The 20,425-nt window shown below is 39.8% G+C and overlaps 1 protein-coding gene across 1 annotated transcript in view; it reads left to right on the forward strand.

Annotated features, from left to right (window-relative positions):
* Positions 1 to 20,425, forward strand: part of ARHGAP15 (Rho GTPase activating protein 15) — a 696,217-nt gene that overhangs the window by 436,682 nt on the left and 239,110 nt on the right. The window contains exon 11 of the mRNA XM_069732881.1: positions 14,141 to 14,239. Within this exon, the coding sequence (XP_069588982.1) occupies positions 14,141 to 14,239 (99 nt within the window). The remainder of the gene's footprint in view (positions 1 to 14,140; positions 14,240 to 20,425) is intronic.

Here is a 20,425-nt window from a genome sequence, read left to right on the forward strand (position 1 = left end):
TGTGCACAAGGAAGAATGGCAGACCATTCGGATCAAATAGTGAACCCAAAAGAAAAATTACCGAATAGAGGTCAAGGGGTGTATGCAAATAAAGGATAGGTGAAACAAGAGATTTTTACATTAAAACACCTTTATTAAAGAGACATGGTGAAGCGGTGGCATGACTAACTAAGGGGTGCCTAGTACATACATAGTAACATAGTAACATAGTAACATAGTTAGTAAGGCCGAAAAAAGACATTTGTCCATCCAGTTCAGCCTATATTCCATCATAATAAATACCCAGATCTACGTCCTTCTACAGAACCTAATAATTGTATGATACAATATTGTTCTGCTCCAGGAAGACATCCAGGCCTCTCTTGAACCCCTCGACTGAGTTCGCCATCACCACCTCCTCAGGCAAGCAATTCCAGATTCTCACTGCCCTAACAGTAAAGAATCCTCTTCTATGTTGGTGGAAAAACCTTCTCTCCTCCAGACGCAAAGAATGCCCCCTTGTGCCCGTCACCTTCCTTGGTATAAACAGATCCTCAGCGAGATATTTGTATTGTCCCCTTATAAACTTATACATGGTTATTAGATCGCCCCTCAGTCGTCTTTTTTCTAGACTAAATAATCCTAATTTCGCTAATCTATCTGGGTATTGTAGTTCTCCCATCCCCTTTATTAATTTTGTTGCCCTCCTTTGTACTCTCTCTAGTTCCATTATATCCTTCCTGAGCACCGGTGCCCAAAACTGGACACAGTACTCCATGTGCGGTCTAACTAGGGATTTGTACAGAGGCAGTATAATGCTCTCATCATGTGTATCCAGACCTCTTTTAATGCACCCCATGATCCTGTTTGCCTTGGCAGCTGCTGCCTGGCACTGGCTGCTCCAGGTAAGTTTATCATTAACTAGGATCCCCAAGTCCTTCTCCCTGTCAGATTTACCCAGTGGTTTCCCGTTCAGTGTGTAATGGTGATATTGATTCCCTCTTCCCATGTGTATAACCTTACATTTATCATTGTTAAACCTCATCTGCCACCTTTCAGCCCAAGTTTCCAACTTATCCAGATCCATCTGTAGCAGAATACTATCTTCTCTTGTATTAACTGCTTTACATAGTTTTGTATCATCTGCAAATATCGATATTTTACTGTGTAAACCTTCTACCAGATCATTAATGAATATGTTGAAGAGAACAGGTCCCAATACTGACCCCTGCGGTACCCCACTGGTCACAGCGACCCAGTTAGAGACTATACCATTTATAACCACCCTCTGCTTTCTATCACTAAGCCAGTTACTAACCCATTTACACACATTTTCCCCTAGACCAAGCATTCTCATTTTGTGTAGCAACCTCTTGTGCGGCACGGTATCAAACGCTTTGGAAAAATCGAGATATACCACGTCCAATGACTCACCGTGGCCCAGCCTATAGCTTACCTCTTCATAAAAACTGATTAGATTGGTTTGACAGGAGCGATTTCTCATAAACCCATGCTGATATGGAGTTAAACAGTTATTCTCATTGAGATAATCCAGAATAACATCCCTCAGAAACCCTTCAAATATTTTACCAACAATAGAGGTTAGACTTACTGGCCTATAATTTCCAGGTTCACTTTTAGAGCCCTTTTTGAATATTGGCACCACATTTGCTATGCGCCAGTCCTGCGGAACAGACCCTGTCGCTATAGAGTCACTAAAAATAAGAAATAATGGTTTATCTATTACATTACTTAGTTCTCTTAGTACTCGTGGGTGTATGCCATCCGGACCCGGAGGTTTATCTATTTTAATCTTATTTAGCCGGTTTCGCACCTCTTCTTGGGTTAGATTGGTGACCCTTAACATAGGGTTTTCATTGTTTCTTGGGATTTCACCTAGCATTTCATTTTCCACCGTGAATACCGTGGAGAAGAAGGTGTTTAATATGTTCGCTTTTTCCTCGTCATCTACAACCATTCTTTCCTCACTATTTTTTAAGGGGCCTACATTTTCAGTTTTTATTCTTTTACTATTGATATAGTTGAAGAACAGTTTGGGATTAGTTTTACTCTCCTTAGCAATGTGCTTCTCTGTTTCCTTTTTGGCAGCTTTAATTAGTTTTTTAGATAAAGTATTTTTCTCCCTATAGTTTTTTAGAGCTTCAATGGTGCCATCCTGCTTTAGTAGTGCAAATGCTTTCTTCTTACTGTTAATTGCCTGTCTTACTTCTTTGTTTAGCCACATTGGGTTTTTCCTATTTCTAGTCCTTTTATTCCCACAAGGTATAAACCGCTTACACTGCCTATTTAGGATGTTCTTAAACATTTCCCATTTATTATCTGTATTCTCATTTCTGAGGATATTGTCCCAGTCTACCAGATTAAGGGCATCTCTAAGCTGTTCAAACTTTGCCTTCCTAAAGTTCAATGTTTTTGTGACTCCCTGACAAGTCCCCCTAGTGAAAGACAGGTGAAACTGCACAATATTGTGGTCGCTATTTCCTAAATGCCCAACCACCTGCAGATTTGTTATTCTGTCAGGTCTATTAGACCTGTCTATACAAACAGCACGGATACATAATATGAGTCATATGTCATAAATACATTAATAAAAACCAAAGTAGTTACGATTTAAAATAGAAAAGACCAGGCAAAAAATATACAACAGGGAGGGTATAATATGCAAATGTCAGAGCAAATGGCTAAGGGGCAATAAATAAACAATTAAACATAAAGTGTTAAAGTGTTATATTATAACTGAAGTAATAGTGACACAGAACAAGGTGGTCATGCTAGGAGGAGTTCCACATATAAAGAGATTTAGTGCTCAAGTGTAGTAGCCACATGATACCCATGGCATTAGCCTGAACTTGGTGAGATACCAAGTCCAAAGCAAGGGAAGGGTATACAAAAGGTGTACAGTATTACCTGGTCGGCTGTGTATGAATGGCACACACCCCGACGCGCGTTTCGGACAAGTATACATATAAGATTGATTGATATTGGATAGATATAAGATAGATAGATATTAGATAAATGATGGCGAGATGGAGATATTGGATCAAAGATATGGGATAGATAGATAGATAGATAGATAGATAGATAGATAAATAGATAGATAGATATGGGATAGAAAGATGGCCGGATGGATATATATGGAAATAGATTACAGATAGATAATAGATACATATGGAGATACAGAGAGAGATGATAGATTTATCGATATTAGTTGTTTAGCTCAGTCACTGCCTGTGATTATATAATCAATGTAGTGGAGTATGGGGAGAGCATCTGAAACTTCAACTCAACCCATTTTTTAATAAAGTATATGTTTTCTATGACTAAGATCATACTACATGCTTGAAGCATATGTTTCTTTCCCATGCTCCATGTGCTCGATTTTTAAAAGATTTTTTAAGATTTTTTTTTTCTTCTGAAAATAAAGTGACTTTATCCATCTTCTGAATTTGTAAGACTCCTGAATTTCTCCTGTTTTTTTCCACAACCATTTTTATAGTTAATAAAAGAATAACAGAGCCAGATACTATAAAACTTATGAGGTACGGACCACCTTAAGAAGACGTCCACATCTCGCCCATTCCATGATTGGTGGTTACCACATTTCTATAGATTTGATATTCATTGAACACATTCCAACTTTTTCTATGTTCCAGTTTTAGCTGCACTTTTTACTTTCCCGTACATATGATTATTTTATAATTGCTATAATTTATTTACAAATACAGCTGGCTTCTCTCGCTACAATTAAATAATTCCAGAATGCTTGTTCGGAGAGCTAATATTAGTATAAAGCAGGCTCCACAACTTAAGAATAGGATCTGCAGCAAATGGTTTAAAGTTAATGATCATTTCCAGCTATAAGAATAAAAAGAGAAAAAAATATATATCAGTCCTAGAGTCATCTTTCGGTTCAGTTGGTAAAAATTCTGTAAAGTTATATTGGATTTCCGAAAATTGGGTTCCAATCAATATGAGCCTCATTGCTGATCCAAAAGAGATTGCTACCTGGCTTCCTCCTAAAGGCAAATAATTCTGGTTGCGGTAAACAATGAAATTCTACCAGTAAATTTTGTATAAAAAATAATTTCTCTCTTCACGATTCCCAAACCATAAGCATCATGAATCGAAGCTTGGTTGAGCGATTGCAGCCAGTTATGGTTTTTTGTGAAATGCTTCAGCATTTCAGAGAAATCATAGTTTATAGAATCAACCGGGGACCATAGGGAAAAACTAGACTTGTCTATCGACTCCCTGGCTGGCTTCTCCGTGAACGGCTCAACTTCATTGACAAGTTTCTTCGTATATACATACATAGGAGAAATCTGCTGGAGTGCAGAAAAGTCACCCGTCAGACCCGTCATACCTATTCTTATAGTCCCCGGATAGTTCTTCAAACCATGTTTCTCTGAATGGTTCTTGATTTTAAAAGTTTTGATTGGTAGGTGACTCAACACCTGGACCACAAAAAGTAAAACACACTGTGAGCTGAGTGTTATGAAAGGCAATTCAGAATCACAATGGACATGGAGGTCAGAACACATACAGTGATCTGACAATAACCCAAAAATAAAGAACGAGCTCTGAGACGTGGGAACTCTGCAGACCGCAATCCCTGATCCTATCAAACCACACTAAAGGTAGCCGTGGAGCGCTCCTGACCAGAACCTAGGCGCCTCGTCACAGCCTGAGAAACTAGCTATTCCTGAAGATAGAAAAATAAGCCTACCTTGCCTCAGAGAAATTCCCCAAAGGAAAAGGCAGCCCCCCACATATAATGACTGTGAGTAAGATGAAAACACAAACATAGAGATGAAACAGATTTAGCAAAGTGAGGCCCGACTAGCTGAATAGAACGAGGATAGAGAAGATAACTTTGCGGTCAGCACAAAAACCTATAAATAACCACGCAGAGGGGACAAAAAGACCCTCCGCACCGACTAACGGTACGGAGGTCGTCCCTCTGCGTCTCAGAGCTTCCAGCAGGCGAGAAAAACCAATTAAGCAAGCTGGACTGAAAAATAGCAACAAAATAACATAAGCAAAACATAGCTTTGCAGAGCAGCAGGCCACAGGAATGATCCAGGGAAAAAACCAGTCCAACACTGAAACATTGACAGGAAGCATAGATCAAAGCATCAGGTGGAGTTAAGTAGAGAAGAAGCCAACGAGCTCACCAGATCACCTGAGGGAGGAAACTCAGAAGCTGCAGTACCACTTTCCTCCACAAATGGAAGATCCCAAAGAGAATCAGCCGAAGTACCACTTGTGACCACAGGAGTGAACTCTGCCACAGAATTCACAACAGCTGAGACCTTCATTATGCTGATTGTTGGGGTTTTCTGGTGAACACCCTTGAAGGGGTTGTCTATTCTTAAACTACAAGTCTGCAGTCTCTCTATATGGTTGCAGACTTGTGAATCCTTACATACCGCGGTACTTTGAAGATTATCCGGCGCTGGGAACGAGTGGTCATATGACCATGGGTATGTGATATGCACTCTCCTGGTCATATTCTGATGGATGCAGCCTCGCTAAATTGTAGATTATTGAGAGAGGCTGGAAATAGTATAGTTGGAATGTGGCTGGGAGTATGCATATCACATACTTGTGGTCACATGACTGCCTCCTCCCGGCGCCGGAACTGGAGAATCCTCACTGTGCAGTGCATGCAATGTGAGGACTCGCAAGTCTGCAGTCACATATAGTGACTGTAGACTTGTAGTTTAAGACCTTTAAACTCCTATATAGGGATTTGGACTTCACTGCAAGAAAGGTTGCATCTACGGAGTAGGTGTTGATTGGTGCAGCAATCTGATGAGCAAAAAAGCAAGCAAGCTGGGCTCGGATAGTGGTGTAAAAAGTCAAATCAAGATGAGCATCCAAGGGTTAATCCAGAAGAATGGTCCCAGAACTTATGGGTCATAATAGGAAAGAGACATGGAAAATTCAATAGCTGAGACAGAGAGAAACAAAAAGGTTGTTAATTTTGATTGCTGGGACCACCAATTGGCATCTGAACCCACCCTGTGATTAGGTTACTGGTCCGCTTCCCCGATGGGCCGGTCAACCTGACACGTAATTGTAAGCCAAAGTAGCTGGTCGTAATGTGCACTGCTCATGTGCCGCATCTCCGAGAAGACCAAAGAGGTGAAGCTGGGTAGAGAACGTTAGGGAAGGAGTCCAGTATGATGTGTTTCTATTTTTTAATCTTTATGCATCTTTTTTTTTTAAGTTTAGGACCAAAATGCTTTTTAACTGTGAAACTCTTTTAAGTAACTTTCAAGTTTTCTTCAATTCGTCGCACCCCTTCCTTAAGTTTTCTAAAAAAACAATCACCGAAAGATTTACAATCCAGTTAACTTTTAAACGAAGGGACAATATTTACAAAAAGAAAACTCCTGCGTTTAGAATAGATTTTATGTAAAAGATAAGTAATGTGTAAATATATTGTCCCCGGTAAAAAATGGCGCTGTTTTTGTAAGTCTGCTATTGACTATCTGTCTGGTGCTTGATGGATGTTGTACAAACCTCATACAGACTTATGGTCCGAGATTAGCTCCCTACTTCTTCTCCGCAGCCAATTCACGAAAGCTACAGATGCCCCAAGATATTAAAATTGACTGTTCCTCTGAAGTCCGTGCAGGAGTTTTCATTGGTTTCATAATTGATAACAGCTGAATGAATGAGTGATGGTTGAGAAATACTGGCCCAGCGCTCAGACCCGACTCCGTGCGCCTGTGAACCAGCCGCTATGTATGGGAACTTTTGTAAACTTAATGAATTACCGTACATTTCCTTTCAACCTATGAGCACATTTTAATGATTAGTGATTGTTTTTGGAAGCTTGAAAACTTCTGATTTCCTGGGATGGTTCTCAACAACGCATTTTTATTCCACTTGTTAGGAGTAATTTAGAGGGGAAAAAATCCTCTGGAGTGATGACCTTTATGTATTACTCAGCTTTTCATTTTAAGGGGAACTAAGTGGCGTACTTATACCATCTGTAGAAAAATATGCAAAATATAGGAAAGCTAAATTACATAATGGATAGCGAGAATAGATACATATGGTAGACAGACAGATAAAATAGATATGGGATTTATTAATAGATGGATAGATAGATAACACATAAAGATTGATAATAGATGATGGATAATATATAAATAGATAATAGATAGATAGATAGATGATAGATAGATAGATAATAGATAGATAGATAATATATAAATAGATGATAGATAGGTAGATGATAGATAGATAGATAGATAGATAGATAGATAGATAGATAGATAGATAGATAGATATAGATAGATAATAAATTTATGGTAGATGGATAATAGATAGGTGAATAGATGATAGATTGATAGATAATAGATAATAAATAGAATGTGGAGATGAGCGAATACATTTTCAGGACCATGTTCCCTCATTCAGCTTAGTACTTGCATCCAGGCTGTTACTTTGATACAGTCCCTGTTTTCGCTGCTGCTGATCTTGCAGTTGTCACGATCCATTTTTGGATTTGTGGCAGCTTTGGTTGTACTCCAGTTTAAAACGTTTTTCCTTTTGGACCATCTGGGGTTAATGTCAGTTTTTCCCTCGCTGGCAATCTAGTGTTACTGCAGTGCTGCTGGGTCTGCTGATGCAGGTGGTGACCCCCAGGTCACCGGATGCATCAGCTGACTGTTGGTGATGCAGTTTCTTTCTGGAGACCAGACTAGCAGGAGCAGGTCTCTGGTGTCAGCCACGTCTGGATATTGGAGTCCAGTTGCTGTTGCTGTCTGCGGTGTGGAGCTTAGCAGCGGTGTTCTTAAGCTAAGTGTGGTGTTTTGTTATCTTTTCCCTTTGGTGTTTGTCACTTCCCCCTATGTGTATTATCTGCAGAGGTGAAGCTAGTGCTCCTTGCCAGCCAGTGCACAAGCCAGGGCAGTAATAGGTGACTACTAGTGACGAGGTATCCTGATGGCGGGGGGAAGGACTCACATAGGGTGTTAGGGGAGTGCAGGGTCAGGCTCAGATGGTGACCATTCCCCATTCCCTATGGGTAGGGCCCTCCTCTCACCTATACCATCCCCGTTGTATGTGTATCTTGCCGTTAGCTGATGACCATCCATTGGGTCGAGTAACACCGTGACAGCCATGCTTAGACTGCTGAGTTCTGTATAACCCCACCCACACCATTGATTGGAAGCTTTCTGTGTACACTATACAGTAGTACATAGACAGAAAGCTGAACGAGGAGGAACCAGAGGTAAAAAAAGATGGAAGGACAATAATTGTGAAGGATATAACATTAAGTTTATTGGGACAAAAGAGGTAAAAAGTGAACGCAATAAAATGTAAGATATGAGACAGTTACTAGATCAAAAAACAATGGACTGTGGATAAAAAGTGACAATGTATGAAAATATAATACAAAAAATCTGCTTTTTCGGGAGAAAAGCTATTTTGCATCGAAATGGGAGCAGTAGATTATTGCCTTGAAACGTTTTGATCTGCACTTTTCTTGTTCCGTAAAATAAAGTCACTTGACTCCTTTCATTTCAGAATAAAAGGAAAAAATGAGAAATGAGCAATTCGAGGTGCAGTCAAAGAAATCATCAATACTCATCCCGCTGCTGTCACTTGATGAATCTTCCCTTGCGTTAGCGATTCCGCAGCACCAGACATAATCCGGGAAAACATCACAGTCATTAACCTGCGCGCAATAAATAAAGGCTTCCAATGATTTGACATATTTATAGAAGCTAACACAATTACCATTACAGTCACCTTTCCATAATTTGTCACAATATGCCGCATACGAACAGGGCGAATACGCTCATTTTGAAATTGGTGAGATCTCACCTGATGTACCGCTATATTCTAAGGCGAGCAACATGTCGCGCGGAGGAGGCGAGCAAAAATAATTTCATGCTAAACTGTAATTCATTATTTAAATGAGATTAGACAATTAGCAGGTGGAGACACCGAAGCATCATACATCCTTCATACAGGGTGATATGTCATCGCAAATAGCAACAAACAGGAAATCGCCGACTTCTCACCTACAGCGGCTTTATTGAAAAACATTCATTTACGGAACACGGAAAAGAAAGAAGAAGAAAAAAAAAGCCACCGATCTGCCTGAGATTTATATTAGATTTAATTAGCATGTATTTCCACATCTTGACATGCAAGCAAGAGGTGTTTATGAATAATTACTATGTTAAGAGAAGAAATTAGTGCAGGGAGACTGTGACACGCAGGTAGAGAGCAGCTCAACAGCTCGGCTCCAAGGGAAAATAGAGATTTACTTGTTAATTTCTCCCGGAGATGTCTTTTTATTCCTAGAGGAGGGTAAATTGACTTTTCTTGGAATGTTGTGGTCTGGATAACTATAAAAAAAAAGGAATTTGGATGTTGTATTATCTATAAAGTCACAAAATATATCATCTAGTGGAAAAATTATACTAACCCATTTAAAGACATAATATAATATAAAGGCTTGAAATATAAAATATTGTATGGCCACATATTATTTTGAAAAAAATGTCGAACCATGCTAACCTTTCCACTTGACTTAATATGTTCTCCGATGACTAGAATGATTCAGCTTAGAAAATTAGAAACAGTAATTTTGCAATACTCTGTGGGGAGATGTTTCTGCTATAAGTAACTATTGGTAACCCAGTGGTTGTGATGTTAGCTGCAGCCTGTCCAGACCTTTGGTAAAATGTAGCTATAATGTGAGGAATTAGGGTCCTTAAAGGGCATCTGTTATTAGGATCCACTCTCTAAAGCCGTCTATATGGGCACGTAGGTCATAGAACGTTGAATAAAACGATACCTTGATATTTGCAAACCGATGTTTTATTCCACAGATATCCATCTTTTTCTTAATATGTAAATGAGCTGTTAAGATCTATGCACTTGGAATAGATCTCTCTTGGAATCCACCTCCAGAGCTGATATTAAATGAAAAGGGGGGCGTTACTAGAGTGAGACATGTAATGACTGACATTCAGCATTTCGGATCTACATGTCTCACTCTAGTAAAACCCCATTTTTTTATGTCATCTAAGCTCTGGAGGCAGATTCTTGGAGAGATCTACGTCTGGCCGATAGATCTTAACAGCTCATTTACATATTAAGAAAAACATATATTTCTCTGGAGTAAAACATCAGATCACAGACATCAGGGTATCATTTTATTCAGCTTCCTATGACCTACATGCTCACATAGATGGCTTAGAAGGGTGGATCCTACTGACAGATTCCTTTTAAAGGGGTTGCCCACTACTGGCCAACACTAACCTAATCAAGTCAAGACCCCAATTAAAATAAAAACAATCTAAACATACCTTCTGCAGTGATGCCCTTCATACTGTTCTCAGAGACGTGTCTTGTTGTTATTCCAAAGAGCGACCACTTATCAACTATAGCTCATTAATGTTGTGCCTGGGCGAGCGTCCACTTTGATGATATAGTAAAGGCTGCATGTGATGAGCGGCTGCGGTCACTCATTAGAACAACTGCAACAAATAATATCAGCTAAGGAGGGTAACCATTATAAAACATAACCTTTATTACTAAATAAATCTAAAATCATTGGAACCCAACAGCAACAGACACATACAAGAAACACAAAGTGCTCAAAAAGAACCAGTGCTCAAAAGTTAAAAAATTGGAACGGTCTCACCAATCAAGACGGACACATGGATATAGCAGATATTTTCAGCCTGTCAGGCTTAAGGAAGTGATGGTCCAGGGGAGTAGCAATGGGATGTGGTATATTGGTGCTATCTACCCTGTAATCCAGGGGTGTCAAACTGCATTCCTCGAGGGCTGCAAACAGGTCATGTTTTCAGGATTTCCTTGTACTGCACAGGTGATAATTTAATCACCAACTCATTATTTGTGTAGGTGATTAAATTATCACCTGTGCAGTACAAGGAAATCCTGAAAACATGACCTGTTTGCAGCCCTCGAGGAATGCAGTTTGACACCCCTGCTGTAATCCCTCTGTAACTTCTGTCCTGACAAGGACAGGCCCCAAATGGACCCTGCTATGGACAACCACCAGATCAATAAGTGTAGGTAAACAAGGTTCCTCTTCTCCCAACAACTGCAACAAGTAACATCACTCTCAGGGAATGTCGGCGCCAACATAGCCAGATTGGCGCCACTGCAAGGAGTGAGTTTACACTGTTTATATTGGTTGGGTTGATTAAGCTGGGGTTGACCAGTAGTGGACAACTCCTTTAATAAAATTTGCAAAATATCTGGATACATATGTAAATTTATAATGACATATATAGGCTAATATAGTGAGAAAATATAATATATAATCGTATTAAAAAGATATTCCCATCAACCCCCTATATGCAGGGTCATGGTTAACATCTGAACTCTGGGACCTCTACCAATCACCAAAAGAGGGGTCTTGAGCCTGGACTGAAGGAAAGGTTAAATGGAGCAGCAGTCAGTAGTGTCTATGGAACTATTAAAAACCTCTTAGAACAGCCCTTAGATAGTTCTATCTGGCCCATGGGCATTATTTTGAGTGGCCGGACACATGCTCGACCTGTGCTCTATTCAATCTCCTCACTGTGGTACTGAAGTGAGGAGGAACGGGGGCTCAGTACCTCCATTTTAGTTAAATATGTGGATTCCAGAGTTATCATGGTTAACCAGTTGTCCATAGGTAGGTGACAACTTCCAGATCCATGAGATTCTCACCTCTTCGACCAGCACCAATTGGCCGAATAGGGCACTTTTATCGCTGTTACAAAATGTGTTAAAAAGTGACATAATTTAAAAAAACAATACAAGGCTGCACATAACAATTCACCCTATAATATTTCTCTTTTACAACTATTATCCTTTATCTATGTGACCCAGACACCATAAGCAATACTGTGCTGAACATGTTTATTCACTCACATCTGTCCCTGCCCCAGTGGAGCTTGCAATCTAATTTTCCTACCACAGGCACAAAATATTAGCACGCACGAGGGACGGTTTAATCGGCGGCCAATTAACCTACCAGTATGCTTCTAGACTGTGGGAGGGAATCAAAGCACCTGGAGGTAACGGATACAGACATGGAGAGAATACGCATATTCCATGTGGACCGTGTCCTGATTGGATTCAGAACGCCGGCTCCGATGCAGCAGCGGTAACCAGTACGGCAGCATGGGTTTTTTTTTTCGCAAACTTAGAGATGGCAGGCCTCTAAAAATGTTTTGAGGTCAGAAAACTATATAGTGCTGGTGGTATCATCAGGTTTTTAAAAGTTTATAAACTTTTTGATTTAAAAAAAAAAAAAGAAAAGTTGATACAAATTACAAAATTAAACTTACAGCAAAATTTATGAATTTTTTGGTTATCAAAGCTCTCTAACTGGCATTCGAATAATCCTGCGCTGTACAGTCCAGACTAACAGACTACTCAAAGGGAGGTTCGAGTTTTGGCACCTGAAAGCTTATTTAGTGTAAAAGTTCAAAAACTTTCTTATTTCCATTCTTTTTCTTAATCTTACCGTACTCGTCTCTTCAGAAACTCTAACAGTAGTCGAGTGGTTAAATGATCTTTTGCTTCGATAAGATGAAAAACTGGTCATGTGATGATCAAACAATTGAAAATGTGTGTAATTTTTTTTCATTATTCATCAAATAAGCTTCACCAGATTCCCCAACGTTTCCCAGGTACTTAAATTAGTGATGAATCGATTTGCCTCAAATTAAAAGTATTCCAAAGTCGCTATTTGCCCTTAAAAACATATATGACACTCCTTTATTCTCCCATACAAACCTTCTTCATTCCTGTGCTGTTACACACTATACGTAACGTTTACTCAGTGCTTAAAAGGAACTTGCACTTAAAAAAAGCTATTAGCCTGAAGATATTAGGTTAATCTGCAGGTTATAACAGCATTCTGAACCTACCCAGTACTCGCATTTAGAGCACCGCTGCCTGGAGGAAATGATCTTTATTCCTCCCGGTAGCCTTCAGGTTTCAGTCATTGGGACAATTCCGGATTAAGTTACTGAGGAACTAATAGCATGATAATCTAAGGCCAGATTCACACACATCTAGATTTATATAAGGCTGACGAGTTCAGGTGAGGAGACCCAGGGTCGGTCAGTGCATTGCAATTCGAGTCCCTGGTGTGACATCGGTATCAGTGCCTGCCCTTCCTGCCTCTGCTTGTGTCGCCAGAAGGTGCTGTGCTCTTTGTGGGCAACAGTTCTTGTTTGTGGTCTCCAGGACTCGTAGTTTCATACATGTGACAGAAAAATGACTGGCACATCCAAACTAATGTGAATAGGTGCCTACCAGAGCAGCTACCTCCATATACAATATACAAAAAAAGGTTGCACTCTATCGTGCCAAAGCATGTCAAATATGAAATACATGAAATATGAATAGCAAAATGGCTTTTTAAACATTAGGAAAAATATTTGAGACGATTTGCACAGAATTTGGCCAAATAGTGTGAGCCCATCAACCATCGTCAAGGTGGCCTCATTAATCTGATGGGTCAGGGACCCATCAGATTAATGAGGCCACCTTGACGATGGTTGATGGTTGGAAGAATTGTGATTTTGATAATTTCATTTTGCATGTTTTAAAATTTTGGTTAAGTTTTAGACTTTTTAACAACTCCAAAAAAAAAACAATGGAAACTTCAAGAAATTTTGTGTCACTTTAAATATCTATTTCGACTATGGTCCTAGAAACCCAATAGGAACTTTGAGATTTTGCGTCATTTTACAGTAAAGAGCTGTCACGACTATGGTGCTATTATCCCAATAGGAACTTCAACGAATTTTGGGTCATTTTAAAGAGCTGTTGCGTCTATGGTGCTTATGTGTAAATTAGGTTATCTATGAAGAAAAACAAAATGTGTTACTCAAACTGTAAAGGTAAATTCCCACATAGTGACTATGGAGAGGTCAAAACTGTAGCAGTCATGCAGTTTAATGGTTGCATGATTTTACAGGGAAATTATCCCCAAAAATCAAGTGGCCATTTACAATCAATTTGAAAATCCACACTTTGGTGGCTACATGAGAATTTATCCAGAATGATCTTGAATTCTCATCATCATAGATAAACTTATCTTTATCTTGAATGTTGTCTCTTTTCCAATCAGATCAAGTATTCGGTTGTCACCTTGAGACTCTCTGCAAGCGGGAAAACTGTACAGTCCCTCACTTTGTACGGATGTGCATAGAGGCTGTAGAAAACAGAGGTAAGGCATCATACGAGATAACTCTGTCATATTATCAATGGAAATCGTCACACTCCATGTTCGCGCCACAAGGAGCAATTAATAAACTGAAGCACATGGAGGCGTTGCACCTCCCTATCCGACGCAACACTTCAATATGTTTCAAAGGCATAATGCCTCCTTTAAGAAGGCAATTTGAATGCATCATTACACCTATAGTAATGAATAATTGTCTTTTGTATATTATAGTGTAACCTTAGAACATAATGTACATGCAACTATAGCACATGCGCATTTTTTATTCCTTTTCTGGAAGGCAGCAATTCTGCCATTTTTATGTATTTATTCCACATATTTTAATATATTGCCTATATTCAGGTGCTAATATCAAACATGTTTATGCTACTTATCATTTGTATTATTTTACGTTACAAATGAAAAAAAAGTTTTACGTTTTCAGGGTTTTTGGGGGGTTTTTTGTTGCTTTTTTCTACATTTTTTATAGTTTCAACAAAGAAATAGAAACTGCGCATTCAATCGTCAGAAATGGAATTGATGCAAATTTATTTACGCGTACCATTGCATCAGCCAGGACAATGATTTGTGACACCTGCACAGAGCATGGAGTACCGCTTCTAACTTGGCAGTGTCAGGGGCTTCTTTTTTTTTGATTAGCCGTACTGGCATGACATCACATGTGCATCATGATGCAATGATGATGTAGAGCCAGGCCGGCTAATCAAAAGAAGAGCCAGGGGCACTAGCAGATAAGAAGCGGTACGCCTTCTCCAGTCCAGTGGCCGCAAACCACTATCATGACTGGTGGAGTGAGCCATGTTTACTTTCGGCATCATGGGTATCTTTACTGAAGGAGCTGTATGAGGGCTTTATTTTTTTCAGAGTTAGTTTCTAATATAACATTGCCGTCTGACCTAAATACCTGTTTCACTTTCTCATAATAGATTTGTGGTTCCAGATGCATGTATATGATGATATTCAAGATACAAGCCAAAAAAACTCCTTAAAGTAACAGTTGTTTCTGGGAGTGTTGGATCATTGTTCGATCATAGAGTTCTAGATTTTATTTATAGACTTAAATTTCTCTAGTTTCTTATGATTTTCCAAGGAACTCAATTTTTTTCCCCGATTGCGTTCATTTACTTATTATGATGTTTAGTTAAAACAATGTTGCTAAGACTTGGCATGGATTTTTGGATCAGACATAGAGCATGTGAAGAGTGACTTTAATATTTATGCAAGCTCCTGATGACATTTCATGCTGAAGAGAAAGCGTGTAGAGGTGCCAGAAATGCCTGAGGAAGGTTAGGGTTCGGGAGAACTAACATTTTCCTGGTAATGAACCTCGCTCTACCAAAGTGTCTGACACTACAATGTCATGGGAAACAGTTATTTTTCAACTATGGGAATCATCTTTGTTTAAAAATAATATCTGATGCGCTAGTTAGATGATTTGATGTGAAAAAAATTAAGATTTTTTTTTTCTAAAGAAAGAATGATATATTGATCTGGTAAAATGAAATGGAACATTAGGCTTCAGTGGTTTAATTTTACAGACTTGGCAAAATTTCCCATAATGAAGTTACATTTTTGACTCGGTTGTCAACATCTTGAGGATCAAGTAGAAGCTGAGGAAAGTTGGTTTTGTATCTCTCAGCTATTGAAATTATCCAATGAAATAAGTTTTTTTAGCGTGGACAATTGGACAGATGCTAATGTTCTCTTTTCTCTTGTTAAAGGTCATTTTAAACATTTTTGGTTGAGTTGAGAAAAACTTTTGTGAATATCATAGCTTTACTGTATGCCGGTAACATGCTGTACCTCCCAATCATTAACTGTACAACTATGGACATGTTTATTCAACCGGAACTGGACGTTGACTTGATGCTCATGCTTAGTCATATATAATGCATTCAAAGAAAGTCTGTATAGCATAACTTTAAGATTTGGATTTTATTTTGAGCTCCATTACAGCTTCTGCTTTGTGGTCATTATGTGAGATCCCAAGAAAGTCTACATACTTTGGATACGGAGTCTCTCTTAAAAATTGTTCTTGACGTGTTGGAGCTCAACCTAAAATCCATTTATGAAGTTGTGTAAAGTTCCAACCAATGTAAATTTGTTCCATTGGTCAAATCTATCTTTGGGTTGTTAAAAATTTGTCTTTGTTGCTAGTAAGGAAACTCTACTATTGTTCTTACATGCAAAAATGTATTAACGTCAATGAGTAAATTTATTTCCGCATGGACAAAGTTTCCGTGTAGAAAATGAATTCTGTTATTATGGATATATCATGAATTGCTGATATAATGTAATTTACACCTCGTTCATAACAATAATGATAAGTGATGGAGATCTGGTCAGATCAGACGAACATTGCTACAAGGTGTAGTCTTGGTTTGGCCAAACAGTTCAATAAGTTTTGCATCTATCTCCAGCCTCTTCTTTCTTAATTGACAGCTATACATATACAGGAGCCAGATGAAGGTGTAGTTAGATGGAAATGTGGTGGGTAGAAGGTTGTACTGAACTGTTTGGCCATGTCAAGGGTGCACTGAAAGCCTGTGCTTGGTTTGAATGGTAATTTTCTACTGACCCATCTGTGTATCTCTATAACCCTTAATATGTCAAGAACAAAAAATATCCAGCACAATATCTAGGTCAACAGCCCTTTACAACTTGTTTAGTGGTCATGGGTTTCTAGATTGTAGACTGCAAAGAGGAAGAGGACAAGAACTCTAGTGCTACCTATTGGAAGTAGCAATCCTAAAAGTCAATGTTGACACTCTTACAAGACTTGCCCTATCACCTGAGATAAAAAAAAAAACCTTAACCTCAATTTACAGACACTGTGTTTTGTGGTATTGCCCCTCATCAGTGCAGAGTGTGAGATCTGTTTTGGCTGGGTGAGAGGCGTCTAACTGGCATCCAAGGGTTACCTTTCTCCTTGCGGAGAGTGACATGTCAAGTCTGACATGCCAGGAAACGTTATACTTTGGATTCCGGTCAGACTCGTCTTAATCAGCTGATCCATATCTCATACATTGCATTGATAAGGGGCAGTACCCCGAAACACAGTGTCTGTAAAGTGAGATTATGATTTTGGCTGTTAACTCAAGTAATGTGGCAAGGCTTGCTATAGGGGCAATATTGACTTTTGGGATTGCTACTTCCTATAGGTAGCACCAGAGTTCTTGTCCTCTTCCTCTCTGAAGAGACAATTTGCATATTTCCCAGAGGAGCATTGCAAAGCCTAAGCTTGGCATTTCAGGCTTGACATGTCACTCTCCTCAAGAAGAAACATTAACCCTTGGATCTAGATTGTAGACTGTGACATGACATGAATTATAAGTGTCACACAAAGTGTTATGCTGAACAGTGCTAGTAAAATAACGTATACATCAAATATGTACTGCAGTAAAAATTAACAAACATTTCCATCATTCCTGTTTTGGACAATGCTCTAAATTGAACAGGATCACATTGGAATTTAGTCTAAATATAATATGCTCAGTGTTAGGGTTGGCAGAACGCACCTAGTATATATGTATAAATAGGTGCGTTCCGCCAACCCTAACATAATACTAGCGCATGGCCGTGCAGTCAGGCAAACCTTTTATAGCTGCAGCAGCTTCAGGACCTTCCTAGGGAACCAATGGAAGATGCTACAGTACCTGAGCAACTTCAGGACCTTCCTAGAGGACCAATGGGAGCTGCTGCAGTACCTCAGCATGTGACACCTGACCTCCAATGAGAGGTATTACATTGGGCATGCTCAGTGTGTGCAAGGCAGGACTTAGTTCCAGAAAAGCATGCTCGCCGCTGGCCAGTGCAGGCTACAACAGCAGAACCTGGAAAGGTGGCAGTAACCCTTTGCACAGTATCAGACTGAGCGAGACGCTGGGGCCGACGTCTCCACTGAGCAGGCTCCAATGTGGTCGATGTAGAATGGGAGACCGCAGCAGACATGGCTCGAGCTTCCTGCTGTGCAGCGGCGGGAGCTCGACTCCTAACACTCAGTTCACGTTATTCAGGGACATTTGCATCAAATACCAGAATGTGTTATATATGTAAATTATACTGTACACTGGTTTTGACACAATTGTCTATGGATACAACAATTTGTGATAAAGTGTGAATAAAATACATTTGCATCTTGGCATATTCAATTTGAGACTGGTCTAATTTGCATGGATGTTTAAATTAGCTTGAAGGTTGCAATAAATATTCACCTTCCTTAAAGGGCCATTAAGCATGAAATGCAAAGTAAAATGGAAATAGGGGAAACGGTCACAGATTGACGGCTTGTTATTATATAGGTTTATATTTGTATGAACGGATGTTTGGTTACATATACTTTTTGTTCATTTATACAAATAAAGGGGAAATATAAGTAGAAGGCGGCATTAGATATTGGTCCAGTGTCTGAAATCATGGTGGTAGCTATGGAAGAGAAATCAGGGTATATGCTTCAGGTGCTGCATGCCAGGAAAAACCTCAATGAAACCACTTTGCCTTGACCAACCACTACAACAGTGATCTGTCCAATTGTGAAAGAAAGTATAGCATTCAGCTATAGCTCTGCAGGAAGCAAACATTCCATCACCAATAAACAACAAGAGATTAGTTTGCTGATTATGTTGGAGAAAGGGACCAGTTCAATCTTGGGTGACTATAATATTAAAGAACCAGATTCCAAGGGTTGGAGGACACTCCAACATGAAACCTCCCAAAACAAATTTGTGGAATTGATCATGTGTCACCAACATGAAAGCTTCCAATAGAAATAAATTTGTGGAATTGATCAGAGTAGGAGCCTATTGATTCTGTAGAAGTCAATGACTTGAGATGGATCAGTTTCTGTTTTCCCCATAATGTCCTGCAGCTGTAAAATCTAGTGGATTACTCATACGTTGTACAGTGGTGGTCAGTACCGGGGAGATCACAGATCGGTGGTTCCCAGGCAGCACAGTTTGGACGGCAGAGTCATATTCCATCTCCAGGGTCACTGGGTAAGTCTCTCTCTCTCTCTTGTAGAGTGTAAGCTCTTATGGTCAATGAGATTCTCTTTATCTCTTGTTCTCTCTCTTTTACTCTTTCTTCTTCTTTCTTTCTCTCTTAGGCTAGGTTCACATTGCGTTAATGGGTGTTCGCTGGCAAACTCCGTTACATGGCGCAATTGTCGCAATTAACACCATGTAACGGATCCGTTAGCGCACCCATTGACTGCAATGTGCTAACGGATCTCTAGCGCATCGCTAGCGCATGCCATTTTTGGCATGCGCTAGCGATGTCCCATTAGTTTCGGACGGAACTCGGACGTTCCTCGCTAGTGCAAATCGGGTATTTGCGCTAGCGGGATCGCCAAACGCGATCCCTTTTGGGACATTGCGTTAGCGCAATCCGCTAGCGTATGTGATAAATGGATTGCCCTAACTCAATGTGAACCTAGCCTTAGACTGGGGTCACACTTGCGAGAAACTCATTCAAGTCTCGCACCTCAGTACCCGACACTGCTGCCGGCACTCGGGAACAGAGCGTGCGGCTGCATGTATTTCTATGCAGCTGAACACTCTCGTCAGAATGCCGAGGGCAGTGCCGGGTACTGAGGTGCGAGACTCAAGCGAGTTTCTCGCAAGTGTGACCCTGGCCTTACTCTTTTTCTCAGTATTGAGATTAGTGGAAATGTTTTTGCCGCAAACCTAATTTTGGGGGGAAAATTCTACGAAGTTGATGAACACAAATTTCAAAAGATCTTTTCATCTTCATTAGTGACCCATCTACTTCTATGATTACGGCACTCAGATTAGGTTTGCTTGGCATGTGGCAATGCTATGAAGAGACAAGGAATAGGAATCCCTATACCAATCAGTAAATGAGACTAATAACAGCAGCAGTGGAGGAGCATGTTGATTATGTAGAACTCACTGACTCATCTACTCCTTTAATTAGTGAGAATACGGTTGCGTGGTATGATGCCGCACCATCACATTTCAGCCCTGTGTTACAGCATTCTGGAACGCTGTATACAAGTCTCCAAGCTGCCTTGTATAACAAAAAAAAGACCTTTTATTATACTCATCTACAGGGCTGTCTGGTCCAATGTGCGGCACTGGTTTAGGTCCAGCACTCCACACTCCTTGCGATGCCATCCTCCTTCTCTGCATCATGTGGATGACACATTCCATG

Source organism: Ranitomeya imitator, chromosome 7 (genome assembly GCF_032444005.1).
Source record: "Ranitomeya imitator isolate aRanImi1 chromosome 7, aRanImi1.pri, whole genome shotgun sequence".
In the NCBI taxonomy this organism is placed as follows: Eukaryota; Metazoa; Chordata; class Amphibia; order Anura; family Dendrobatidae; genus Ranitomeya; species Ranitomeya imitator.